Source organism: Podarcis filfolensis, assembly GCF_964270895.1.
Source record: "Podarcis filfolensis genome assembly, chromosome: 5".
NCBI classification, from domain to species: Eukaryota; Metazoa; Chordata; class Lepidosauria; order Squamata; family Lacertidae; genus Podarcis; species Podarcis filfolensis.
Window position 1 is genome coordinate 65,178,759 of NC_139608.1, and position 24,247 is coordinate 65,203,005.

A 24,247-nucleotide genomic window follows, 5' to 3' on the forward strand; every position below is an offset into this window, starting at 1 on the left:
CAAAAACTTGCTCCGACCATAATGCGGTGTAGATGGAGATGAAACTAACACCAATCGGTTCCTTCAGATGGAGGATGAATGACACCTTATTTAGAGATCAAGAGGTTACCAAGAAGGCCCAAAAAATCTTGAGAGACTATTTTGAGATAAATTTGAATACCACGGTTGAAAAAAGAGTAATCTGGGACGCAAGCAAAGTGGTCATGAGAGGGTTTCTGATTCAACAGAACGCAATAAAGAAGAGAACTCAAAATGAGAAAAAAGATAAAATCTTGGAAAAAATAAAAGAAGGAGAGAAGAAATTAAGAGCGAAACCAAAGTCGCAAGAGATTCTGAGAGAAATAAAGCTATATCAAGTACAATATATGAAAATGATAAATCAGGAAGTAGAATGGAAAATTAAGCAGATGAGACAAAAGACATTTGAATCGGCTAATAAATGCGGGAAACTCCTAGCTTGGCAGATAAAAAAAAGACAAAAATTAAACACTATCACAAATCTGGATGTGGAAGGAAAGAACATACAGAATCCATTGGAAAGTGCTTCCAGAGATACTTTAAACAACTATATACACAAGGGCCACAGAAAGAGACTGATTTAGACCAATTTTTAAGAACAAATGGATTACAAAAAATCTCTCAAGAAAATAAGATAATGTTGAACCACAAAATTACAGAACAGGAGGTAGAAGGTGCCATTCAGAACATGCAGCTGGGTAAATCTCCAGGGCCGGATGGTCTAACCTCCAAATACTATAGATCTTTGAAAGACTGGTTAATTCAGCCACTAAAGGAGGTCTGTAATGAAATTTTGGAGGGGAAAAAGGCACCAGAGTCGTGGAAGGAAGCTTACATTACACTTATACCAAAAACTGAATCTGAAAAGACACAACTCAAGAACTACCGCCCCATATCCCTCCTTAATGTGGATTACAAAATTTTTGCTGATATCTTGGCTAACAGATTTAAAAAGGTATTAGTCGAAGAGATACATAAAGACCAAGCTGGCTTTCTCCCAGGTAGACATATGTCTGACAATACGAGGAATATAATTAACATTTTGGAGAAGCTGCAAGTGAACATCAATACCAAAGCAGTTTTAATTTTTATAGATGCGGAAAAAGCCTTTGATAATATTTCTTGGAATTTTATGAAGAAAAATCTTCAAGGAATGGGGGTGGGCCAAGGGTTTGAAAATGGTATAAGTGCAATTTACTCAGAACAAAAGGCTAAGTTAATAGTCAATAATGTGATGACAGAGGAATTCAAGATAGAGAAAGGCTGCCCAATTTCCCCATTGCTTTTTATTTCGGTTCTGGAGGTTTTGCTGAATATGATTAGAAGGGACCGTCTGATTAAAGGTATTCAGGTCGGAGCCAAACAATGCAAATTGAAAGCTTTTGCAGATGACCTAGTTTTGACGTTACAGGAGCCAGAATCTAGTACGAAAAGAGTATTAGAATTGATTCAAGAATTTGGTCATGTGGCAGGATTTAAGCTGAACAAGTCAAAAACTAAAGTGCTTGAGAAAAAATTTACACCAATTGAGAAAGAGAGGTTTCAGAAGGAGACAGGTTTAACATTAGTTAAGAAAGTAAAATATTTGGGGGTTAATATGACTGCTAAGAATTTAAATTTATTTAAAGATAACTATGAGAAATGTTGGATAGAAGTGAAAAAAGATTTGGAAATATGGTCAAATTTGAAGCTTTCCTTGTTGGGTCGAATTGCAGCTATAAAGATGAATGTATTGCCAAAAATGTTATTTTTGTTTCAGTCATTGCAAATTTTGGACAAGATGGACTGTTTCAAGAAGTGGCAGAAAGATATTTCTAGATTTGTCTGGCAGGGCAAGAAGCCCAGAATAAAATTTAAAATACTAATGACGCAAAGGAAAGAGGTGGATTTGCCCTGCCGGACCTTAAACTTTACTATGAATCAGCAGCATTCTGCTGGTTGAAAGATTGGCTGCTTCTTGAGAACACAGACATTTTGGACTTAGAAGGTTTCAATAATGTTTTTGGGTGGCATGCATATTTGTGGTACGACAAGGTTAAAGCACATAAAGCATTTAAAAACCATATTGTCAGGAAAGCATTGTTTAATGTCTGGATAAGATACAAAGACTTACTGGAAATTAAAACCCCAAGGTGGTTGTCACCAATGGAAGCAAAGGCTCAGAAAAAGCTCAATATGGAGGCCAATTGGCCGAAATATTGGGAAATATTGGAACAAGATGGAGACAAATTGAAATTGCAGAGTTTTGAGAAATTAAAAGATAAAGTGCGAGACTGGCTACATTATTATCAAATAAGAGAGGCCTACAATTTGGATAAAAAAATTGGCTTCCAGGTGGAAAAATCAAAATTGGAAGCAGAACTGTTAGATCCCAAGATACTTTCAAGAATGTATAACTTGCTGTTAAAATGGAATACGCAGGATGAAACGGTTAAATCTGCTATGATTAATTGGGCACAAGATGTTGGACATAACATTATGTTTGCTGACTGGGAACAGTTGTGGACCACCGGTATGAAATTTACGGCATGTAATGCCTTAAGAGAGAAAGACTCTCCTCCCTGGAAGAGAGGGGAGTGGTTGTGGGCGGGAGCCCGAGCACCGCCCCTAGCAGGGGGCGTCAGCCCCCTGCCTCCACCTCACCTGGCTGGCGCCCACCCCCCTCAGCAGGCACCCAACCAGGTGCCTCAGAGGGGGCGTGTTCAGCAGCCTTTTGCTGCAGCGCCAGCCTTTCCCCGGCCTCATTCTTCGCCGTCGTCTCGTCGCGAGTCACAACTGACTGGGAACAGTTGTGGACCACCGGTATGAAATTTACGGCATGTAATGCCTTAAGAGAGAATATTATGAAAATGATATACAGGTGGTACATGACACCTGTCAAGCTTGCAAAAATATATCATCTGCCCGATAATAAATGTTGGAAATGTAAAGAGAATGAAGGTACATTCTTTCACCTTTGGTGGACGTGCCCAAAGATTAAGGCTTTCTGGGAGATGATCTATAATGAAATGAAAAAGGTATTTAAATATACCTTTCTGAAGAAACCAGAGGCCTTTCTCCTGGGCATAGTCGGCCAATTGGTGCCAAAGAAGAATAGAACTTTCTTCATGTATGCAACAACAGCAGCAAGAATACTTATTGCAAAGTATTGGAAGACACAAGATTTACCCACCCTGGAAGAGTGGCAGATGAAGGTGTTGGACTATATGGAATTGGCGGAAATGACTGGCAGAATCCGAGACCTGGGAGAAGAGTTGGTGGAAGAAGATGGGAAGAAATTTAAAGACTATCTGCAGAAATACTGTAAAATCAATGAATGTTAAAATGATGTTGGATTGAAAATAAGTGGCATTAGCAACAAAGTTAATAAGAATATGCAAAAATGAATTGATAATGGATGAAAATATAGAGTTAAAAAATGTTAAGATATAGAGCTAAGATAAATGTAAGAGGGTAAGGATTTGCTGACTTGATTATGTAAATGGGAATACAAAAAGGGGAGGTGTGAGGAGGTCAAAGAAACAAGCAAAGGAGTTTAAAGTTATGAAAAACGGATTTGTTTTTAAATTTCTCTTATTTTTTTGTCTTTTGTATGTTGTATTTTTTATTTTTATTTTTTCTTTCATGTATTTTTGTATGCATGCTTTTGTAAAACTTTAATAAATATTTCTTAAAAAGAAAAAGAAAAAAAGAATTCTCTCTCCTCATAAGACCGCTTTTCCTGTGTGGCGAACAATCCAGAATTTCCGTCCAGCAGGCCAATTAGAAGCGAGGTTTTACAATTCCTCTAGCTCAGTATAAAAAGAACCCACTTTTCCCAGACTAGTCTTATGTGACAACCACCAACAGATACTTTGTATTTTGAACTGAACCTTTCATGTAATCCCACATACATTGTGAATTTATATACACTGCGTATATAAAACAAAAACATGTCCCAGTATGTTACAAGGTAAAGTAGCCATAGGGACGCAGGTAGTGCTGTGATTTAAACCACAGACCCTAGGACTTGCTGATCAGAAGGTCGGCGGTTCGAATCCCTGTGACGGGGTGAGCTCCTGTTGCTTGGTCCCTGCTCCTGCCAACCTAGCAGTTCGAAAGCACGCCAAAGTGCAAGTAGATAAATAGGCAGGAAGGTAAATGGCGTTTCCGTGCGCTGCTCTGGTTCACCAGAAGCGGCTTAGTCATGCTGGCCACATGACCCGGCAGCTGTACGCCGGCTCCCTTGGCCAATAAAGCGAGATGAGCGCCACAACCCCAGAGTCGGTCACGACTGGACCTAATGGTCAGGGGTCCCTTTACCTTTACCTTTAATGTAGCCATAGATACCATGCATTAAAGGCAGGGATACATCATAACCTACAGACAGAACAGTGGTGTAATGGAATGGCTTTAGGCATGTGGGTTTGAGATGAAAGTTTCATATAGGTAAAATTTCCTTGGGAATTTTAAGACAAGACATGGGATTAGGGGAAAAATGCTGGCAAAAGCAGTGTGAATATTTTGTGCTACTTTTGGTTCACCAGTAACTGGACAACTTTGTCTGGTTTTGATATAAGAGAGCTATCTGAATAGGAGTCCCGAAGAAAATGTTGCCTTTTTCTACATACTTGTGCCCTTAAGTAGGCTTCACGTTTGTGGTAGAAGACAACATTCTTCTCTCCTTTTTTTTTTGTCCAGTGCATATACACCAGGTAATGCATACGTGCATTTAAAGATCAATCCAATGTCATTTAGGCTTTTACTGAAAACTCCTTTGTTTGGTTTGTTATTTTGTGTTTGCCCTTGCAATGCAATTCCAGGCATTAAATGCATAAGAGCCAAGCGGGTTGAGTAGAAAAATGGGTAGTTTTAGATCTCAGTTCAAATTCTCATTCAGCCTTGACTTAAATAGATAGTAAATAGCAGTCAGTCTCTCTTCTTCAACTCTGGCTCACCTGGTTCTTGGGGTAAATATTTTAAAACACTCTCCTTCTCGGAAGGGTATTTAAAATGACAAATGTCAGACACTGATATGGATACTTATGGTGAAGAAAATTTCCAGTTAGTATATTAAAATTACTTGCATTGCATTTTAAAACGGCAGAGGCTGGAAAGTTTGCTGATTGGGTTGTAAAAAAGTAGGAAGTTTGTTTTGCTTGCCATGGTTTTTCTGAATCACCTCTTTGGTTTAGGTTGACAGTTTAGTGTTATTACAGTGACTCACTCTTTTGTATCGCAAACTCCTTTAGCTTCACAATAAACTGTCAAGGAAACTGGTAATGTTATAGTTGGCATCCGTCTGTCTCAAGATACAACTGAGTGCGTCTCTGGGGGTGAAGTCAAACTGCTGCGTTAGCTGCAACAAAGCGACCTCTCCGGGGTACAAGCCTGGGCGGTGTGTATAGAAGTCCTAGGCTGTCAGATGACAATACCCCCAGCCTCACTGATGTGGTCGAAAGCAAAGCAGAGCAATATGTTTGGTACCAGCCCGGAAGAAGGTGTACAAGGCACCATCCAACTGTCTTAGGGAGTCCACTCCAGATTTGTGTAGGGTTTACTCCAGGGGTCAGCAAACTTTTTCAGCAGGGGGCCAGTCCACTGTCCCTCAGATCTTGTGGGGGCCCGGACTATATTTTGAAAAAAATAATAATGAACAAATTCCTATGCCCCACAAATAAGCCAGAGATGCCTTTTAAATAAAAGCACACATTGTACTCGTGTAAAAACACACTGATATCCGCGGGCCGGATTTAGAAAGCGATTGGGCTGGATGCGGCCCCCAGGCCTTAGTTTGCCTACCCATGGTTTACCCCTTAGGTTTTTCTTCTCCTGAAGATATCCCACAAGGCAGCATAGATTTAGGATCAGAGATTTCTTTTTCTTAGATGGAAAAGGTTGAGCCTCATCTGCCCCTTACTTCCCTCTACAGCAGGCTTCCTCAACCTCGGCCCTCCAGATGTTTTGAGACTACAATTCCCATCATCCCTGACTTCTGCTCCTGCTAACTAGGGAGTTGTAAGCCAAAAACACCTGGAGGGCCGAGGTTGAGGAAGCCTGCTTGACTGTTGGACCCACTATTGGTCTTGTCCGCTCCATCCGACAGGGTCTATCTTTGCATACAGGGCATGTCCCTAACTCACTGAGGGTTTGAGACCCATTGGCTACCCTCACCTGGTTTAACCAGCTAGTTGAAGCCGATCCCAGGGTATGGCCACTGTCGCATGCTGACAGCTTCTAGGATCCACAGGTGAGAGCTGAGTGCAGGATGAATAATATAGCAAAAATGGCAAATAACTTGCAACTGTTTCTTATGTCTCCCCTTAAGGCAAAGTGATGTGGCTGAGTGAAGAAAACTTCACTAACTGCATTGCTGCACAGCAGTGAAATGCTTCATCTTGCCCTGTTTATCTTTTGCAGTGAGTTCAGCAAAAGTGAGGGAACAGAATTTCAGCAATCCATAATATGCTTCAAGGTGGCAAAGCACAAAATAAATGTATGCTTCTGAGTCCCTGCAGATTTATTCTGATGGCCAGATGCTCTGCGTTTTAATTTGAAAGTAAATCCCACTAAAATCAACAAGGCTTAATCTGAAGTAATTGTACATAGGTTTGCACTATGCAGCCCAATGCTGTGCAGGCTACTTCGTAATGAATTGCTTCAAGCTTCAACATAAATGTACACAGAACTGCAGCCGTAGTATATTTTTTATAAACTGCACTTCAAAAGCAATTTCCCAAAGTCCTCAAAGTGCTTCACGTATAACATCTCAGTAATTCTTATAACAGCATTGGCTTGTTATCTCCAAGTTGTAATGGGTAGCAAAAGGATGAGGCTGATGCTACCAAAGGGTTTGCAAACGAATTCTGATGGATAGCTGCCATTCTGCAGCCTACTTCAATAAGATTCCTTTTGCCTGTCTGTGAAAGTGAACCTTTAAGTTATGGTGAAGAAATTAAGCTGTTTCCCTACCACCTGATGCATAAATATGGCATCTCAACTTTTGGATGCCTTCCTGTTTTTCCAGAGTTCTGTGGCTCTCATGAGACAGGAAAAAATTCTATAATTGCATCTAACATCGCTCCTTCTCTTCCCTGTTCTTTCATTTTCCTGTAGCAAAGCTCTTAGGATTCCACCTCACAATTCAAAATTGGGTGACTCTCCATCTCTAGTCTTATCTCTGCTACAGTAACTAAGCATATAGACCAGGCAACACTTTGGGGTAGCCTGTGTACACATTAGTTTTATAGTGGCATTTCAAGTTGCAGCGACATTTTTTTGCTTCGGAATCATTTTGTTTTGTCACGTTACTACCTTTAAACCTTTTTTATATGAATAAATATCACACTTGCAACAACAGTGTGGTTATTGTTGGCTCTGTGGAGCAGGCACACTAATATCAGGTTCTTATTGGTCTTTGCCATATCTCTTGTAGTAAGCACCACGTCAAAGCCAATGGTGTTCTGTGTGTGCACAATTGTCGCCAGTAAAGTTCCCAGCAGTAATATTGCTAATTCCCTAAAATTAGCTTTTCTGTGAGTACCTATTTAAGACCTTGGAAACAACTGGATCCAGGTTGCTGATAGAAAGAAGCTTTTAACTGAATGGAAAACATAAAAACAGCTGCTTGCATCATATTCTAGTGTACAGTACACCACAAAATCTAGTCTCTCTACCCCACTTTTGATAACCAATTTCACAACCGATTCTCTTAATCACTAGATTACATTGTAGTGTACTAGTTCTCTTTGAAAAGTCACACATTAGTTTGGCTGTCATTTATGAAGCAATTAATCGAAACCGTTATAGGGAAAGATCAGAGCAAACTTTGTGTCTCTTCCAGCACCTGTCTTTGTCTCCTAGGGTTCCTGAAAGTGACCATTTACAGACCAGTTGTTTTGAAAGTAGTCTACAAAGAAATAACACTCTGGCACATATTTTTTTTAATGAATAAAGTTTCCACTGATTGTGTTCACAGTAAGCATACACTTTTGCCCTTTTGTCTTTTTAATGCTCTGTAGCCTTACTCACAGAAATAACAGGCTGTCAGCACATTATTGGCTCAGCCTGGGATAGTTTGAACATTGGTAAAGCCTATTGCAGAATTAATTTGAGTTTTGTTTGAGCTAGCAGATAGATTACAGCATGGTTTATGCATGTCAGATTCTTTTTATTTTACCATGGACAGATTATGCCTAAAAATGCTTCATTGAAATAAATTTTGGGGAAGAGATGTGACATAGGCCACTACAATTTTGGATACATCAGTTTGGCAACTCTGTTGGGCTATATACAAAAATGTCTGAAATGCACAAGCATGGAAACAAGCATAAGAAAATAAGCTAACCATTTTTAGAACTAGTGCTCACCAATTGCATGAGATGCGGTAGAACCAGAAATGCAGGAAGAATAAGAAATGAAACATTTTTGTAAACTACAGCCTATTTATTGCCTATGCAGTCAAGTGCTACACTGCTACCAATGATGCAAATTCTGGAGAGGAGAACTTGCAACAGGAGCAATACTTTAAGTTTAACAGAATGCAATGAAGAAATTATTTTAGCTCCTTACTGATATAAAAGGACCCAGAACCCTAATAAATAGTTAATTGGAAAACCTGCAAGTGACAAAACAAAACAGCAATAATGAAATGAATAATTCCTACATATGTATTACATCAAAGGAATGAATCGGTTTAGTCACTGATCATTCTTTATTCTTGCCTCTATTCCCCTCCTCTTTCACTCCTTTTTATTTCTTTCATTATCTAGATTGTAAGCCCCTTGGGCCAGGGAGTTGTCCTCTAATTCTTTGTAAAGCCAACACACTGCCCTCCAGATGTTGTTGGACTATAACTGCTCATCATCCCTAATTACAAGCCATGCTGGCTGAGGCTGATCGGGGTTGGAGTCCAAAACCATTGGAGGGCACCATATTGGCTACCATTGCTGTACATATGGATGACAGTATGTAACTATATGATTTTTTACTTCTTAAAGCAGAATCTGTCATCAGAATCATGATACCAAATTACATTGGGCCATTTTGGCTAGTTAATCAGACCGTACATTAGCAAGCACAATTTTTCAATGAAAACTTCTGCCTTCTGCTTTATATATTTCCTTGGTTAAACATGTTTACTTTATTTACTTGAATCTACATGAACTTCCAAACAATAGATTGAGTAACAGTGTGTCCTGAGTCCCTACTACAGTGGTACCTCGGGTTAAGAACTTAATTCGTTCCGGAGGTCCGTTCTTAACCTGAAACGGTTCTTAATCTGGAGTACCACTTTAGCTAATGGGGCCTTCCGCTGCCACCGCGCAGCCGTGCGATTTTTGTTCTCATCCTGAAGCAAAGTTCTTAACCCGAGGTACTATTTTTGGGTTAGCGGAGTCTGTAACCTGAAGCGTCTGTAACCTGAAGCATCTGTAACCCGAGGTACCACTGTACTGTGTTTATATGGGAACAGGTTCAGTATTGCTGCACCCATTTTTTTCACCCACTCAGTTTCCAAACACATGCTCCCATCTTATGTCTTACTGTTCAACCCAACCTTTCACCTACTTGGATTGCACAGACAATTAATAGGCAGACATCTCTGCTGAATTCTTGAAAAATATTAAACTGTTCCTCTGCCAGCAAGTTAGCCTTGTGCAATCCCTTGTCTCTTGGTATCTCCACTGAAGTTAATACTTTGCTTTATCCAAGATTATTTACCCAGATGTCATTTTTCAGCTAGCATGCTGTTCTAAAGGGAGAAGTAACCAGCATAAGGCTAAACAAATCCCAAAGAAACAGATTTCATTTTGAACTGCCGTAGTCCAAACGACCCCACTATAAAAGACTTGGATTTGCACACACAGGGGTGTTCCAACCCCAAGAATTAGCTTCTTATTCTGCCAAAGAACCTTTTGAAAACCAGAGTTTCTGGAGTCTTTTTTCCCTTGCAATGTGGTTGTGGGGGCTGCTTTGGGGGACTTGATATTTAAAAGTCTCACTATTCACAAAGCTGACTATATTGCCTTATGCATGGGGGTCAAGGAGAGAGAAGGGTTATATGTGTCTCTGTGGGTGGATGTGAAATTCCCTTTTCAGCAACAGTAGGCTGTCTGAGGTTCTTCATTCACAGCCCACATGCTTCTAGGCTTCTCCCCCACCACCACCTCCAACAGTAGGGCTAGGGACCCGTTTTCATCATGTGTTTTGTTCTCTTCATTGACTTGCAGAAGGGTGAATGTGACTTGCACTTTCAGCCTAAGAACCTCTGCTTGAAAGTGCCCTTTAATTCTCAGTGTAAAGGTAAAGTGACCCCTGACTGTTAGGTCCAGTCGCGGACGACTCTGGGGTTGCGGCGCTCATCTTGCTTTATTGGCCGAGGGAGTCAGTGTACAGCTTCCAGGTCATGTGGCCAGCATGACTAAGCTGCTTCTGGCGAACCAGAGCAGTGCACGGAAACGCCGTTTACCTTCCCGCCAGATCGGTACCTATTTATCTACTTGCACTTTGATGTGCTTTTGAACTGCTAGGTTGGCAGGAGCAGGGACTGAGCAACGGGAGCTCACCCCGTCGTGGGGTTTCGAACCGCCAACCTTCTGATCAGAAAGGCCTAGACTCTGTGGTTTAGACCACAGCGCCACTCGCGTCCCAATTCTCTGTGTAATTCACTTTAAAGGAAAGCTATGCTTAAGAATTGCGGCCCAAGGTATTGTTTTCTGATTCTCCCAACAGGTTGCCCGTTGGTACTTATGTGATCTCAAACCATCTTCTCAATAGAGTGATTTTCCCACCCACACCCCGACACTTGCCAGAAGAAATTGATCCGAATGACAATTTCATCATCTCTTTTAATTTTAAGGCATCACAGGTGGAATCCCTTAACCTCCTGTGGTCCATTGAGATTGCACCACTGAATAAACCCTTCCCACTTAGGGCAAATTGCTTCGTCTTGGGTCATGCAGTATATTTTTGCCTTTTGTCACATACAGTCACAGTCACAGCCACAACCATACCCCCCCACCCCCATGCTTTGCTATATGGCCATCCTCTGTCCCCTATCTTGCTACCCTCTGGTGCAGAATGAGATGCTGTCCTGTTGCCAGTGTCAAAGTAAGATTCAGCTGTCTGTCTGGTTGGCTTCTGATCATTGAAGGGATGGGGCTCTGGTTACCTTATTCTCTACTTCCGCCAGCAAGTTCATGCCATCCGTGATTCAAAGTGTTTGGAATGACACAGACACACATTGGCCATGATTATTTGCTGGCACAAAGTAAAGAGAAGCTACAAATTGTGGAATGAGTCCCCCCTCCCCCAAATCATTATATGTTTTTATCCAGGCCTTTGGTTGAGTAGGGGTTATCCCTCCTGCTGAATTGATGTTCTGTGCCAGTTTGTTAATTTCACAGTTTTTATTTTATGGGTTTACTACAATTGTAGCTTATTTTAGTTTTTTAGCTGCTTTAATTTTGTGGGGGGTTTTTTTGTAATCTTCCCTGGGACCATTGGTGAAGGGCAGGTTGTGAGTACAAATAATAAATAAATGAAATGCATCTGATTCTATTAAAGCAGATATTGCCTGAATATCATGTCTTTTGCAGCAGTAAGAAAAATGAATGTTCTAACTGCATTTCTCTCTTTCTCTCCCTTAACTGTAGAAAGGCAAATGCAAAATGAAGTGAACATTCCTTTTACATGCCACATGTCAATATCTGTACCAGGCGATTTGAAGCTGTTGTGCATCGACCTGCAAAACTGGTTTCTACTGATCTTTAGACAGGATGAGCGAGTCAAAGAAGGACTTCCTGTTAAGCAAAAATAGTGACAACTGTCCTGTTTAAACGTGATTTTTAAGACTGCAGGCAAGTGTTTGGACGAAATGAAAGAAATCACACTCTGGTCATGCGAGGAAGTGGTCGATTGGTTGTCAGATGTTGTGCCAGAATACTGTGAGCCATTGAAGAATTTCACTGGGCAGGACTTGGTGAACCTAACGAAGGAGGATTTCAAGAAGCCCCCTTTGTCGCGTGTGTCTTCGGACAATGGCCAACGTCTGCTGGACATGATAGAGACTTTGAAAATGGAGCACCATATTGAGGTACACAAGAACGGGCATGCCAACGGCCACTTGGTCATCAGTACGGAGGCCCTCACCAATGAAAATGGTTTCAGCAGCAAAAGCAAACCAAACGGGATGCCAAATGGGTACAGAAAGGATATGATACAAATCCACATGCCAGAACCGGAACGTTCTCAGTATCCCATGGAATGGGGGAAGACATTTTTGGCTTTCTTTTATGCACTTTGCTGTCTAGTCCTTACAACAGTGACAATCTCAGTTGTCCATGAACGAGTGCCTCCCAAGGAGGTGGATCCGCCCCTACCAGACGCTTTTTTTGATCACTTTAGTCGAGTTCAATGGGCCTTTTCTATCTGTGAAATTAATGGTTTGATCCTTGTAGGACTCTGGGCAGTTCAGTGGCTGCTCTTAAAATACAAGTAAGTACATGCATATTTTGATAATATTTAATTCAGTCCCAGATACTAATATTATGTTATTTTTTATACTTTGCTGATTTATTTTTTTCAAGCTGACTCTGCTTCTTTAATAATGAGCCTGGCTTATAAAATGTGGTGGAGAGATGTGTTAAATACAGTCGGAGGCAAGACCAGTAATTTTATGAAATCTGTATGTTAAACAGATATATAAGGATTTTTTTATACTAAGATGTCAACTTGGCTTGTAAGTAATTATTTAGAAAGAAGTTTCCCACCAGCCCCAATACTGCTCACTTGCATTGGTAATTTACCCCTCCTTCTCCTTGCAGGATGACGATGCTTCTCCATACTAGTTATGTTGCTGTCCTCTAGTATCAAAGGACCATTTTATTCATTTTGTTTTCCTTCCTTCCATGCAATTCAAGGCAGTTTGCATGGGAGTCCCTGGCAGTGTCCCATCCAGTTAATACATGGACCTGCTTAGCTTCAGCCAGGCTGCTGCATGATGTGCCTTCAGAGCCATGTCCATAGGAGGGGAAAGCACTTGGGCTGCTCATGCAGCTAAGATCACTGGTGCCTGATCTGCTGAAGCCCTTAAAGCAGACATGGCACATCTATGACCCATGGGCCAGATCAGGCCCATGAAAGAGCCTAGAGCAGTCAGCCTTTCCTCTGCCAAAATTGGGCACCTCACCTTACTTTGGAAAAGTGCCTCTTCTCTCTCTGGCATAGCACCATTAAAAAGAAAGCTGTAGAGGTTTAGGTAACGAGGGAGGGAGTTTTCCTTCCGGGGGTTGGGGGGGGCATCAGAATGTGTGGGGTGTATGTATGTCAGCACATGTGCATGTGTGAATGTGCATTGGCCCCTTCAGCAATTCCTGTTGCTGGCATGCCGCTGTCGGAGGGTTGGCCAACTCTCAGTGCTGCCACCTGGCTGAAAAAGATGGCCACTCTTGCTTTTAAAGGGCGTGAGGAAGAGGGCCCTTTATAGTAGTATTGCAGCATGGTTTCCCCCTAAAATGCTGCCTGCACAAATGCAATCTCAAGCCTCAAGTTCATTTTTTGTTCGTTTGTTTAGTTTTGAAAATGTGTTGATGTTTTATGAGGGAAAGATTCCATTGTATTTCAAAAATAGCATGTGCACAAAGATAGCTCCGTGCATCTAATAAAGCTTTTTGCATAGCAGCTCCTGCCTCATGGCATGGCATTTTTTAAACTGGGGAGGCAGGAGGGGGATTTGCAAAAGCAGTATGAGATATGGCCTCGGTTATGAAGTGTATGTTTGCACTTAAGAGAAAATAGCCTAAAGTCCCATGCCGTTTTGGATCCTGTTCATTGTTATCTACATTACACCTCAAACACATTTGTGTGTGTGTGTGTACATTATACATAATATAGTGTGTGTGTGTGCTTGTGCTTGCGCATGCACACACATATATTCATTCCATGAGTATATCCTCTGTTCTCAGGTCATTATCTTCACTTCCTAAGAGATAAGAATAAAAATTCTCCACAGGCTATAATGCACTGATAGTTTGGAATGTTATGAAAATTGTTTATAACCACACTTTGCTACCAGTACAGCTGAAATTCTGCCTTATAAGGCTATAAAGAAAACTTCAAAATGTGTTTCATAATATTTTTTTCTAATATATAAAGTACTTACTAGTTCCAAATGTAAAAGGAATAGCAATAAATGGCATTTAATGTCTTGTGATATTTATTTATGTTCCAAGCTAGCTTAGTGTAGATATCAAAAAGACCTAGAATGAAGCTATACTAATTGGCTGGCTGCACTTAAAATTGGCCTGTACAGAACAAGTGAGGTGCCCATAAACATGGCAAGATACATTTATTTTTCTCTCTTGAATGCCTTTTATTGGCTTATGTGAAAGAAAGTTAAGTCTGTGTAAACAGGGAGGGGGGTTGTTGAGGCAATAGGGGAGCCTACCTTCAGGTCTTCCCGATTTTCTCCTCTAAGCCTCTTTCTTCCATAGAAACAAATGGTTCACACTGATGTACTGGAGCAACAGAAGCTTCTGCACAATGTTCATGGAAGCCTGTTGCCTTCCTCTGCAGGAGCATTGTCATACTGGACCTCCAGTGCACTTCACCTTTCCCCAAAGGAATAAATGACAACCTCTCATTTATGGGGGCATGGGGAGAATAAAGGCATTTATTTAAGGACCCACTTGGAGTCTAGGTTGTATTTTGCCCCTTTAGAGGCGGGTTCTGCCCAGTGGCGTGCGGTCATTGGACTAGGGAGACTAGGCTAGTCCCCTAAACGTTCCCCTGGCGTCTCCTTCCCAAAGCCTGGGAAGCTTCTACCCGGCTTAAGGAGGGAGGCATGATGCTCCAGAGGGTCTAAAAGCCTGCCCACCGCCTTCCCAAAGCCCAAAGCTTTGGGAAGGAAGCAGGTGGGCTCCAGCATCCTGCCAGAGCGAAGCACGATGCTCATGTGCGTGACATCATCTGCCTTGCAAGCTGGCACCTCTGGCCCTGACTGTTCTCCTATGCAAAAATTCACCACTGGTTCTGCCCCTCAGCTGGATCCCTGATTACAGCCTTTGCTTTGTCCAATAGCCTGCTGATATCTGGATGATTCTGCCTACAGTTCTGTTCTTGGTCAGGTTAGGAGGGAATGTTTGGAACCGATTACCCTGCTGCCATTGCTATCTTGATTTTTCTGGTCTATTCCACTAAGTGAGAATAATAGCTTCCATTTGTTTTTAAATGAATGTTTCATTTACCAAAATGAATATGAATTATTTATTGTCCTAGAGCACATAAATTGCATCTAGAGCCCCATGCTTATTTTGCCTTGAAAACACTTACAATCCTGAAGAACTTCAAGTGATGCATAATTTCCTCCCTTTTCTCTCCAGGTCCATTATTAGCAGGCGATATTTTTGTATAGTTGGCACACTGTACCTGTATCGGTGTATTACGATGTATGTTACTACCCTCCCGGTACCTGGCATGCATTTCAACTGTTCTCCAAAGGTAACTCCCCCCCCCCCTTGTGTTATTGTTGTCTAAAATCTTACTCTTTATTTTCCCAAAGATTTGGAAAACTTTAGTCAGGGTGAGCTGCGAATCACTGGCCAAGGAGAATTGGCAACAGTTCTTTCACGGCTGATCAGTATTGCTTGTTGCTCAACCGTAGTGTTTGATAATAAACAGGTTCTATCAGAATTTAGCTCAGTACCACCTTCCTTGGATCACCTGAAACAAACAGTGTTCAATTTGAGAGCAGTCATATGATTGTCACTCTGAAGGCAGTCCACATTCCCACCAGCCCTCTTGAAAGGTGATCAGCACCGTCGGAGCTTGAGCACAACTACTAGTGACTTCCTCACTACAAAGGATAGAGCTGTATACATTCCCAGAATGTAGGGAGTCCCCTATTGCCACATTTTGAACATGGTTTTTAGACATTACTAGGACTAACCTGTGCTTATACCATCAGCTCTGCTGGAGACACATGTAGCAGGTTGCTGAAATTTCCAGGAAGCTCAGTAGTGCTGATTTCCCTCTGCTGGTATAGAGAGGCAACTCATACTATGGTTTACTATATCTCTGCCTCGTGCTTAGGCCAGAACCTGGAAATGAACTATAGAACCGCCACTTCTACAGGTGCCACATAATGTTGCTGACAAACTTGCAGGGAATCATCACTTTCAGTGCAGTGGCGCCTACAGTACACTTTGGAACTCCTTGCCCATTGATATTAGGCAGGTGCTTTTGCTGTACTGTTTTCAGCAACCACTAGAAAGGGTTGTTTTTTTGTTTGTTTTTGAGGGAACCTGCCTAGAGACATGCATTTGACATGTGTTTAAACATGTAGTTTGATTTACAATGCCTATTTTAAAAACTCTTTGATTTTATTTTGAAAACCTTTAGGCTAACTTTGTGTTGGAATACCTGAGTTTTATTAGTAAATTTTGTAACTCACTTAGGTTTTGATGATTAAACAGTATATAAATCCTGCTAAATAAATAAATAAAAATCCTTGAAAAGCCAGGGTAGTCAGGAGCTGAGTTGCAACCATCAAGTCACCATCCCTGAAATGAAAATGTGAAAGACTGGTTCATAATTTATGGGATTGTTTGTGACTACCATCTTCAGTGGCAATTGTTACTTTTATACCATGCAGTAGAGCAGTGGGGATGCTTAGTGATTTTCACCAAGCAGGACAGATGAGGTCCGTTGGTTGTACAAGCAAGCATGACAGGAGATTGTTGTTGCTATCTCTGGCATCAACCTTGTTCTACCAATGGCATTTCAGATTATATACATGCAAGCGTTGCTATCTGCACAATATCCCACAAACATGCCATAACTCTTGTCACTGGAAGAGGAGTAGCCTCAACAATCCTCTATAAGTCTTCATTGCATAATAGAGGGCAGACACAATAACGAGAAAGAGTTATATTCTTCACTGCATAATGTTTTCTCAAGCACTGTGCATGCCATTTGCAGCAAGGTTTTTGTGAATCTCTTGTCCTTTGTTTGCCTTGCCATCGCAAAGCTCCCTGTTTCTAAACAAACCTAAGGAGAAGTGGCCCTACAGATGATGCTGAACTACAGATCCCATAATCCCTGACAATTGGCTGTGCTAGCTAGAGCAGATGAGGCTCCCACAACAGCTGGATGGCTGCAAGTTTGTCACCCCTGGGATAGAGAAAGAGGAGCTCTTAAATATACCATGTCAAGGGTTAGCATACTATTCCAGTGGACCTGTAGGTCTTTATTGGATGCCAAAACAGTCATTGGTGTCGATGTACAAATCCTGCAGACCAAGTCTTGTATATACTTGTATATCCAAAGGTGAACCTTCTTATTTTGTAGAACTAATGTTGGGGCGAGAGGAATCCAAGATGATGGCGAGCAGCTTGTGAGAGGCAGCTGGAGCTTCCTGTTTATCTGTTTTGACCCAATTCATGCAGAGTTAGTGCCTGCAGGGCTCCACTGGATATTGCAGTTTGACAATTTTAATTACTATTTGGCTGAAATAATATGAAGCCATGGTACTTATAAGGAACATCTCACACATGGTTGCTATTGGTTTATTGTCTATGTTCCAGCACTTGTATATTATAGAAGGCAAGTGCTAGATACAAGATTGAACAGCTGTTCTTCTAGGAGGAGCTCTACATCTCTCCTTTTCATTCCACAGTGTGCTGCCACAGTTTACAAACCATTCTCAATTATGCCTTTATAGCTACTGAGAGAATACAGACAAGTTACCCATTTACATGGCTTGAGCGGGAACACTTTTTCTACACAGTAATGGGCATCATTTAACATTGTGAGCCATGCACACCCGGTTGGGGGCAGGGCCAGGATTTTAAATGGGAGCACTTATAAACATTTCACTATTCCTTGCTAGTTTTATTTTATTGTATCTGAATGGCCATTTATCTGCTGTTAAGATATGCTCCCAGGCATGGTCATTGGAGGTGAGCTGCTTACAGCCTGTTAATTATCTTTAGCTCCTTTTGTTGCAGAGGGAAATCTCAGAGAGAGAGAGAAATGTAATAGCAGTGAGAGTAATGATCTCAGAAGCCAATGTGAATCCCAGATGTTTTATGAATTCCAATATCATGATTTTTCAGGCGAGATTTATAATGTTTAATAGGCATGTGTTTAACATGTGAGACCATTGGCAATTAAAAGTGTGCAACACTGGCTGGATCTTGCCTTATGTACATAGTAGCCACGGAGGATAACATGCATGTCAGCCATTTCTTATCAGCCAACAAGCTTCTTTAAAGATGATGCCAATTGATTTCTCTTTCGCCAAATTATTCAGACCTAGCAAATGATGGTTCTGGGCAAGTTATTTGCTTTTTTGGCTTTGGGTTGTATCGAACAAAGTCATACTACTAGCACCTGTGCAGTGGGAGTTCTTCTCTCTGAATGCCTCCCAAATGTGTTCAGGGGGTTCCTCAACCCTCTGGAGCTGATTTGGAGGGTGGGGCAGGGAAGGTATGAGCAAAGGAGAAGAAATCCAATTATGCAAGCAGAAGTCCTAGCGCTAATGGGATGGCTTTGTTCGATACAACCCTATATTTTTAATTACTCATGCATTTGCAGTTGAAATAATTAAAGTGATATTATTTCAATTCTTAAGCCTTTCCCTTGCTGAAAAATTCATGAATGCAAAGACATGGTTGTTGGCTTCTTAGGATCGTGTGTGTGTGTGTGTTTAAAAAAGATATTTATTTATTGAATGCTATGATACATTAAGTGGTATAGAGTTTTAATGCCTAATAAGATTTATTTATTTATTTTAATTGCCAGGTTCTGAATGTAAATTAAGCTTTCTTTTATAAGATTATTCTAAATGGTATCGATGAAATGTGCTGATGTTTCCTCCCCCCTCTCCTTCCACCAGCTCTTTGGAGACTGGGAATCGCACATGAGGAGGATAATGAAGATGCTTGCTGGAGGCGGGCTGTCCATCACAGGATCACACGATCTGTGTGGTGACTACTTGTTCAGCGGTCACACAGTTATGCTAACACTTACATACTTATTTATCAAAGAGTGTAAGTTTGACTTTTTCAGTTTCGGACTAAAAAGTGTATCTTGGTTAATATGAGAACACACTGTAAAATACTGCCTTGCTGTTAGCGCTTTGTACCTTGATATTTTTGCTAAAAAGTATGTCAGTGGAAATAAATATCCAACACTGAAAGTAAACACAGAAACTCTTAACAAAGAACGCTAGCCTTCCTTTGAGCATGTTTTTAGAGGAACATACAATGGGATTAAAATGTAATTTAGCCCTTCTATCCAAACTCATTGCACAGCATTCTCATCCTTCTCTTATTATGACAACAACAACTTACGGTGTAAAACAAACTGGGGGGAAAGGAAAGGCACATCTCATCTTAATAATATTTGTTTGCTGGGATTGGAGTGTAGTCTATGTTAATGTATTTTCCAAGGAAAATAGTTGCTGAATAAAAGTTTTACCTGACATCACATCTGAATGCTAATACAGTTATGCTGGTCTGGTGTGGCTGGCTCAGTCATTTCTGATCTGCAGCCAAGATTAATGGGAAAACCAATTCAACTCTAAAGCAACTGAGATTGGAAGAAGATTAGCCTAAGTCTTTGGTTCCCTTTGTCATGATTAATTCTCTGCTACCAAATTTCAGTATTTGCCGTTTATAAACCAGTTGCAGAGTTGAAGCATCAATAAATACCCATACACTTGTAATTCTTGGAGAATCATGATCCTCCCATTCATTTTGGTTCTTTCAATTTTGTTTTTGTATGCTTTATGGCTGATAACTGCTTATTGAAAGTGGAAACTAGTACAGTATACAGGCAACTCCCCATTTATGTTCTGAGGCACTGCGTGTGTAAGTGAAATTGCATATATTTGAAACACCATTGATAAAGCCTGCAAACACCCCATTCCCCCACCCCATCCCATTCTGCCAAGGTGCTCAAGAAGCTGGTGGCAGTCCAGCTTCAGGCATGCTTGGAGGAAGCTGGTTATTTGGATCCATTCCAGTCTGGTTTCAGACCACTTTGCTAGCCGTGCTTGATAACAATTAACGAGGGAGAGATGGAGGGAGTGCAGTGGTCTGTGGTTCCCTTCAGATCTCATCTGACCCCTGTTTAAAACAGCTGCACAAGTTGCCAGTAAGTTTCTGGGCTCAATTCATGTGTTCATGTTAGTGTTTAAAGCCCTAAATGACTTAGGCCCCAAAAATCTGGGGGAAAAGCCACCTCATTCCCTACAGACTGCCTTGGATAGTAAGATCATTGGAGGGAGCACCCTTCCACAGCCTTCAGAAGCTTGGAGGGTGATGGTCCAGGGAGAGGCATTATCTGTGGCAGACCCTAGGCTGTGAAACTCCCTTCCAACAGAAGTGTGTCTGGCAATTTTAAATTGCTTTAAACTGCTTTTAATACTGTGTTTTAATTGTGGTAACCCACCCTGGGGCTTGGGGGTGAAGAAGGGCAGGTAATAAATTGTAGTGACAATGATAGCAATAGTAAGTAAACAAGAAATGCATGCTTAAATTGAGCTCTCATTTGAATGGCTGCACTATTCCCTGAAACGTTCTCAGGGAGGCAATGGCAGCTAGAGTTCTGAAGCCACAGATATCTATGATATTGTTACTATCCTCTTTCCATTCCACAGAATGCTGGGGGTTATCCCATTTGAAGATGTTCAGCTTATGATACTGTGTTTAATTCTTCACCCTGTGAAGGAGAATGTGCTATGTGCATGGCATTAATGCTTTCCACCTTTCCTTGCCTTCAGATTCACCTCGGCGACTCTGGTGGTATCATTGGGTTTGTTGGACTCTCAGCTTAGTGGGGATGTTCTGTATCCTCTTGGCTCACGACCACTACACTGTGGATGTGGTGGTGGCTTACTACATCACTACAAGACTTTTCTGGTGGTATCACACAATGGCCAACCAACAAGTGAGTCTCTCTTCCCCCAATAGCTTAAGCTGACCTATTCCAATACATTTGTTCTTGTACTAGATCTGATTTTTTATCCAGACCCTCTGGGAAGGCAATATATATATATGTGTACATTCACACTTACTGTCATGAGGAGGGGACTTGGGGGGAGAGTGAGAAGCAACAAGCTCAAACAAGTTTGGCTACTCATATCTGCCTTTCAGGCTTGTCCTGAATATGTTAAGTACTTCCTGCTCGGTGCTTTCCTACTTGTGAAACAGTCAGGGACAGGGGTTTTTTTTTGTTCTAAGATGTGAAACCATTTTTAATAGATAGTATGCAAAAACATTGATTGCTTCCCAAGATATAATAAGGTATGATAAGGAAAAAGAGTTCCTGAAGCAAAGCACATTTAAATCATAGTTTCCATGTGCCACTTCTGTTGTGCTCTTCTTTTCTGTTGGTGTGATGGGGTACATAGCAAGCTCTCCCCTGTGTTTCTTCTGTCCCCCAGCCCCAAAAAGTAGTAGTCATAATGGGACCCTAATAATGTGTTTCAGGCATGAAATATATTGGAAGAGCAAATAAACTGCTGCCTGTGGGTTTTCCTTTATTGAGGCTTCATTTGTAAACACCGTTGTTTTGCAGGTGCTAAAAGAAGCTTCCCAGACAAACCTCCTTGCACGAGTGTGGTGGTATAGACCCTTCCAGTACTTTGAAAAGAATGTTCCGGGCATTGTCCCACGCTCTTACCACTGGCCATTTTCCTGGCAAGCTCTCCGACTGGGTAGACAGCCTAAGTACAGCAGATTGGTGAATGACACATAACAGCTACAAAAAAGAAGAAGAAGAAGAGATGGCAAAAGAACTGTCCAAAAGTGCTAAGAACTCCGCAAGAAGAGATGCCATAAAAACTGAACTGCTCCCTTTCCTCTACCTTTTAACCATTACCTTGACTGTAATCTAGTCTCTTACCTGGTAAGCACTGTGATCTTTTTCTCTCTCCAAAGGATCTGCGATGGACAACAATAAGGAAACCGTAAATTATCATGCACTGTATACATTTCTTGTTAATAGATTTTGGATTTGCATTGCTCATCACCATGTTTCTTTGTATATGATGCAGCAGCGTAAACAGAAAAAGAGGCTTTTATATCATAAGTTCTGGTCTTTCCAGTCTCGTCTGGGAACAAAGCGTATTATTTTCTTGGGAAAACATAATTTTCATATCTCTTGCCCCAAAGATTGGGCTGTAAGCCATTTTCTAGCAAATGTCTATATGAAGGTTTCTAAATACCTGATTGGGATAATAATATACAGGAATCTTTCTACCTGTTTCACTGAAGCTACTAATGATAGACACAGAAAGGTTTGGTAAACTTTGATTTTGTAAATCTGCAGTGACAGTGTCAAAAAGTGCAAAAAATTATTCTGTTGTAAAGTGATTTTTCTAAGTATTTCCTAACTTTATTTTTCAAAATGATATGCGTAAAAATAAAATCTAAAAAAGATTTTTACATGTCAGAGAAAAGAGTTAAAATAAAAAAAAGCTTCTTGGGAGAGAGATGTATCTGTTTCTAGTGCCTTTCTTGTCTTGATAGTATGGTCAGTAGGCAGTCTTTACAAGTTTTAATTTAAAATAAAGTATTCCATGAAACAAATATTATATGTATTGTATACATTACTAAATTTTGATTTTATATCTAAATTAAATTGGGAATCTGCTTGCAATGTTCAGATGACTAAATTGGAAGAAAAACCAAATACCATAATCAAGTCTTCACATATTGTGGAGATGTTAGAGTGAAATTTGCTTCTTAAATTATTTTATTGTCCATTCCATACATGGATTTTAACTATAGCAAGAAAACAGCTATGGATTCCTTTTTATAAAATTATTTTTCTCCCCAAATGATTAGCAAATCAAAAATCAAACTATAAACAATGTCTCATCCCTGAATGAAAATTTTGTTGAAAAACAATTGATTTCTTGAAAACAGAATTGTGCAGAAACTGCATGTAACTCTAAAATTTCAGTCCTGCCATACATATTGTGTCTGGGGGAAGTATTCTATCCTATACTTGCCAATGTGCAGAACAAAATAGTTTTTTAAGAATGAAGAAGCATATATCTATCTATCTATATAAAAATATATATATTCATTCTGTATTTTACGTGAAACAGAGTTATCTTCTGTAGGGTTTTTTTGTGTGTTCAACAAGGTGAAATTTGTATTGTAAAACAATAATGGTGAAGGAAAATAAAAAGGCTTTTAAACAAGTAGTCTCTTTTTTATAACGTTAATGCCATCTGTGTTGGCTTTGGCTTTTTGTGGGGCTCATTCTGTTTGGCTTGGCTTTAAAACTTGGCTTTAAATGTTCAGCTTTGCTAGAAGGATTGTACAATTTTAGCTATGCTGAGTTCTGCAAACAAACAATATATGATTTTTCTCTTCACCCCTCGGAATTTTGAAACTATATAATTAAAAGTAGTTCTTTTTGTCCACAAAGCAACCTATGCTATGATTATGAACAATATACTTTTAGCTTCCTCTCTCTTTCTGTGTCTCTGGATAATGTAAGGGTGTAAAAAGGGGGGGAGGAATGGTATGGTAAAAGAAAACAAAGAAACATGAATCCTGTGCCTTATTGAAAGTGGGGCCAAAATTTTAATATGTTTAAACCTGTTCTAAATGTAGTGGATCTCATGCTTTCACACCTATCCGACACCTTACTGAGTGTTCCCACCTGGCTCCTGCATTTCTTTCGCGGCATCGTCTTCATCCGCTTTCCAAAATGCTCTTATTGTGCCATTTCATCTCTCCAGCTTGCTGCATCAGTTGGGAGTTTTCTCCTTAATGGTGGGGATGACTGCGGCAACACCAAACACCAACTCTGTGCACTGGTTGCAGTCAGTTCTTGCTTGCAGCTTCAGATTCAAACTGCAATGAACACTAGGTGAAGCAAGTAGCCCATCAAAGTCCAGTATCCTCGTTTCCAGCCATAGGCAGCTTGGGATGTATGTTAAGGAACTTGTAACAATATAGAGCCCTGTTGCCAGCGCTGGTTGAAATCTTATCAGTCTATGTGCTGCTGTACAGACTTAAGCCCCAAAGACGAGCTTCTGCCGAGAGAAGCTGATCTTAAGGGGCAAGGGGTGGGTATGAATGAATACATGTACTTTAGATGCCGCTACTGCTACTATTTAGATTTATATACCTCCCTTCATAAAAAGATCCCGGTGTGGTTCACAGGACGAGAACACAAGATAAAAACACAGCTTAAAATTTAGCCTGCGATGGTGATTTAAGAGGGT

At 40.7% G+C, this 24,247-nt stretch overlaps 1 protein-coding gene across 10 annotated transcripts in view; it reads left to right on the plus strand.

Moving 5' to 3' along the window:
- Positions 1-23,212, plus strand: part of SGMS1 (sphingomyelin synthase 1) — a 75,615-nt gene extending 52,403 nt beyond the window's left edge. For all 10 annotated transcript variants that reach the window (XM_083614177.1, XM_083614176.1, XM_083614180.1 and 7 more), the window contains 5 exons: positions 11,652-12,492; positions 15,378-15,495; positions 18,893-19,046; positions 20,783-20,949; positions 21,580-23,212. In XM_083614177.1, the coding sequence (XP_083470303.1) occupies positions 11,873-12,492; positions 15,378-15,495; positions 18,893-19,046; positions 20,783-20,949; positions 21,580-21,759 (1,239 nt within the window). In that variant the 5' untranslated portion in view covers positions 11,652-11,872 and the 3' untranslated portion in view covers positions 21,760-23,212. The remainder of the gene's footprint in view (positions 1-11,651; positions 12,493-15,377; positions 15,496-18,892; positions 19,047-20,782; positions 20,950-21,579) is intronic.
- Positions 23,213-24,247: the final 1,035 nt, after the last annotated feature.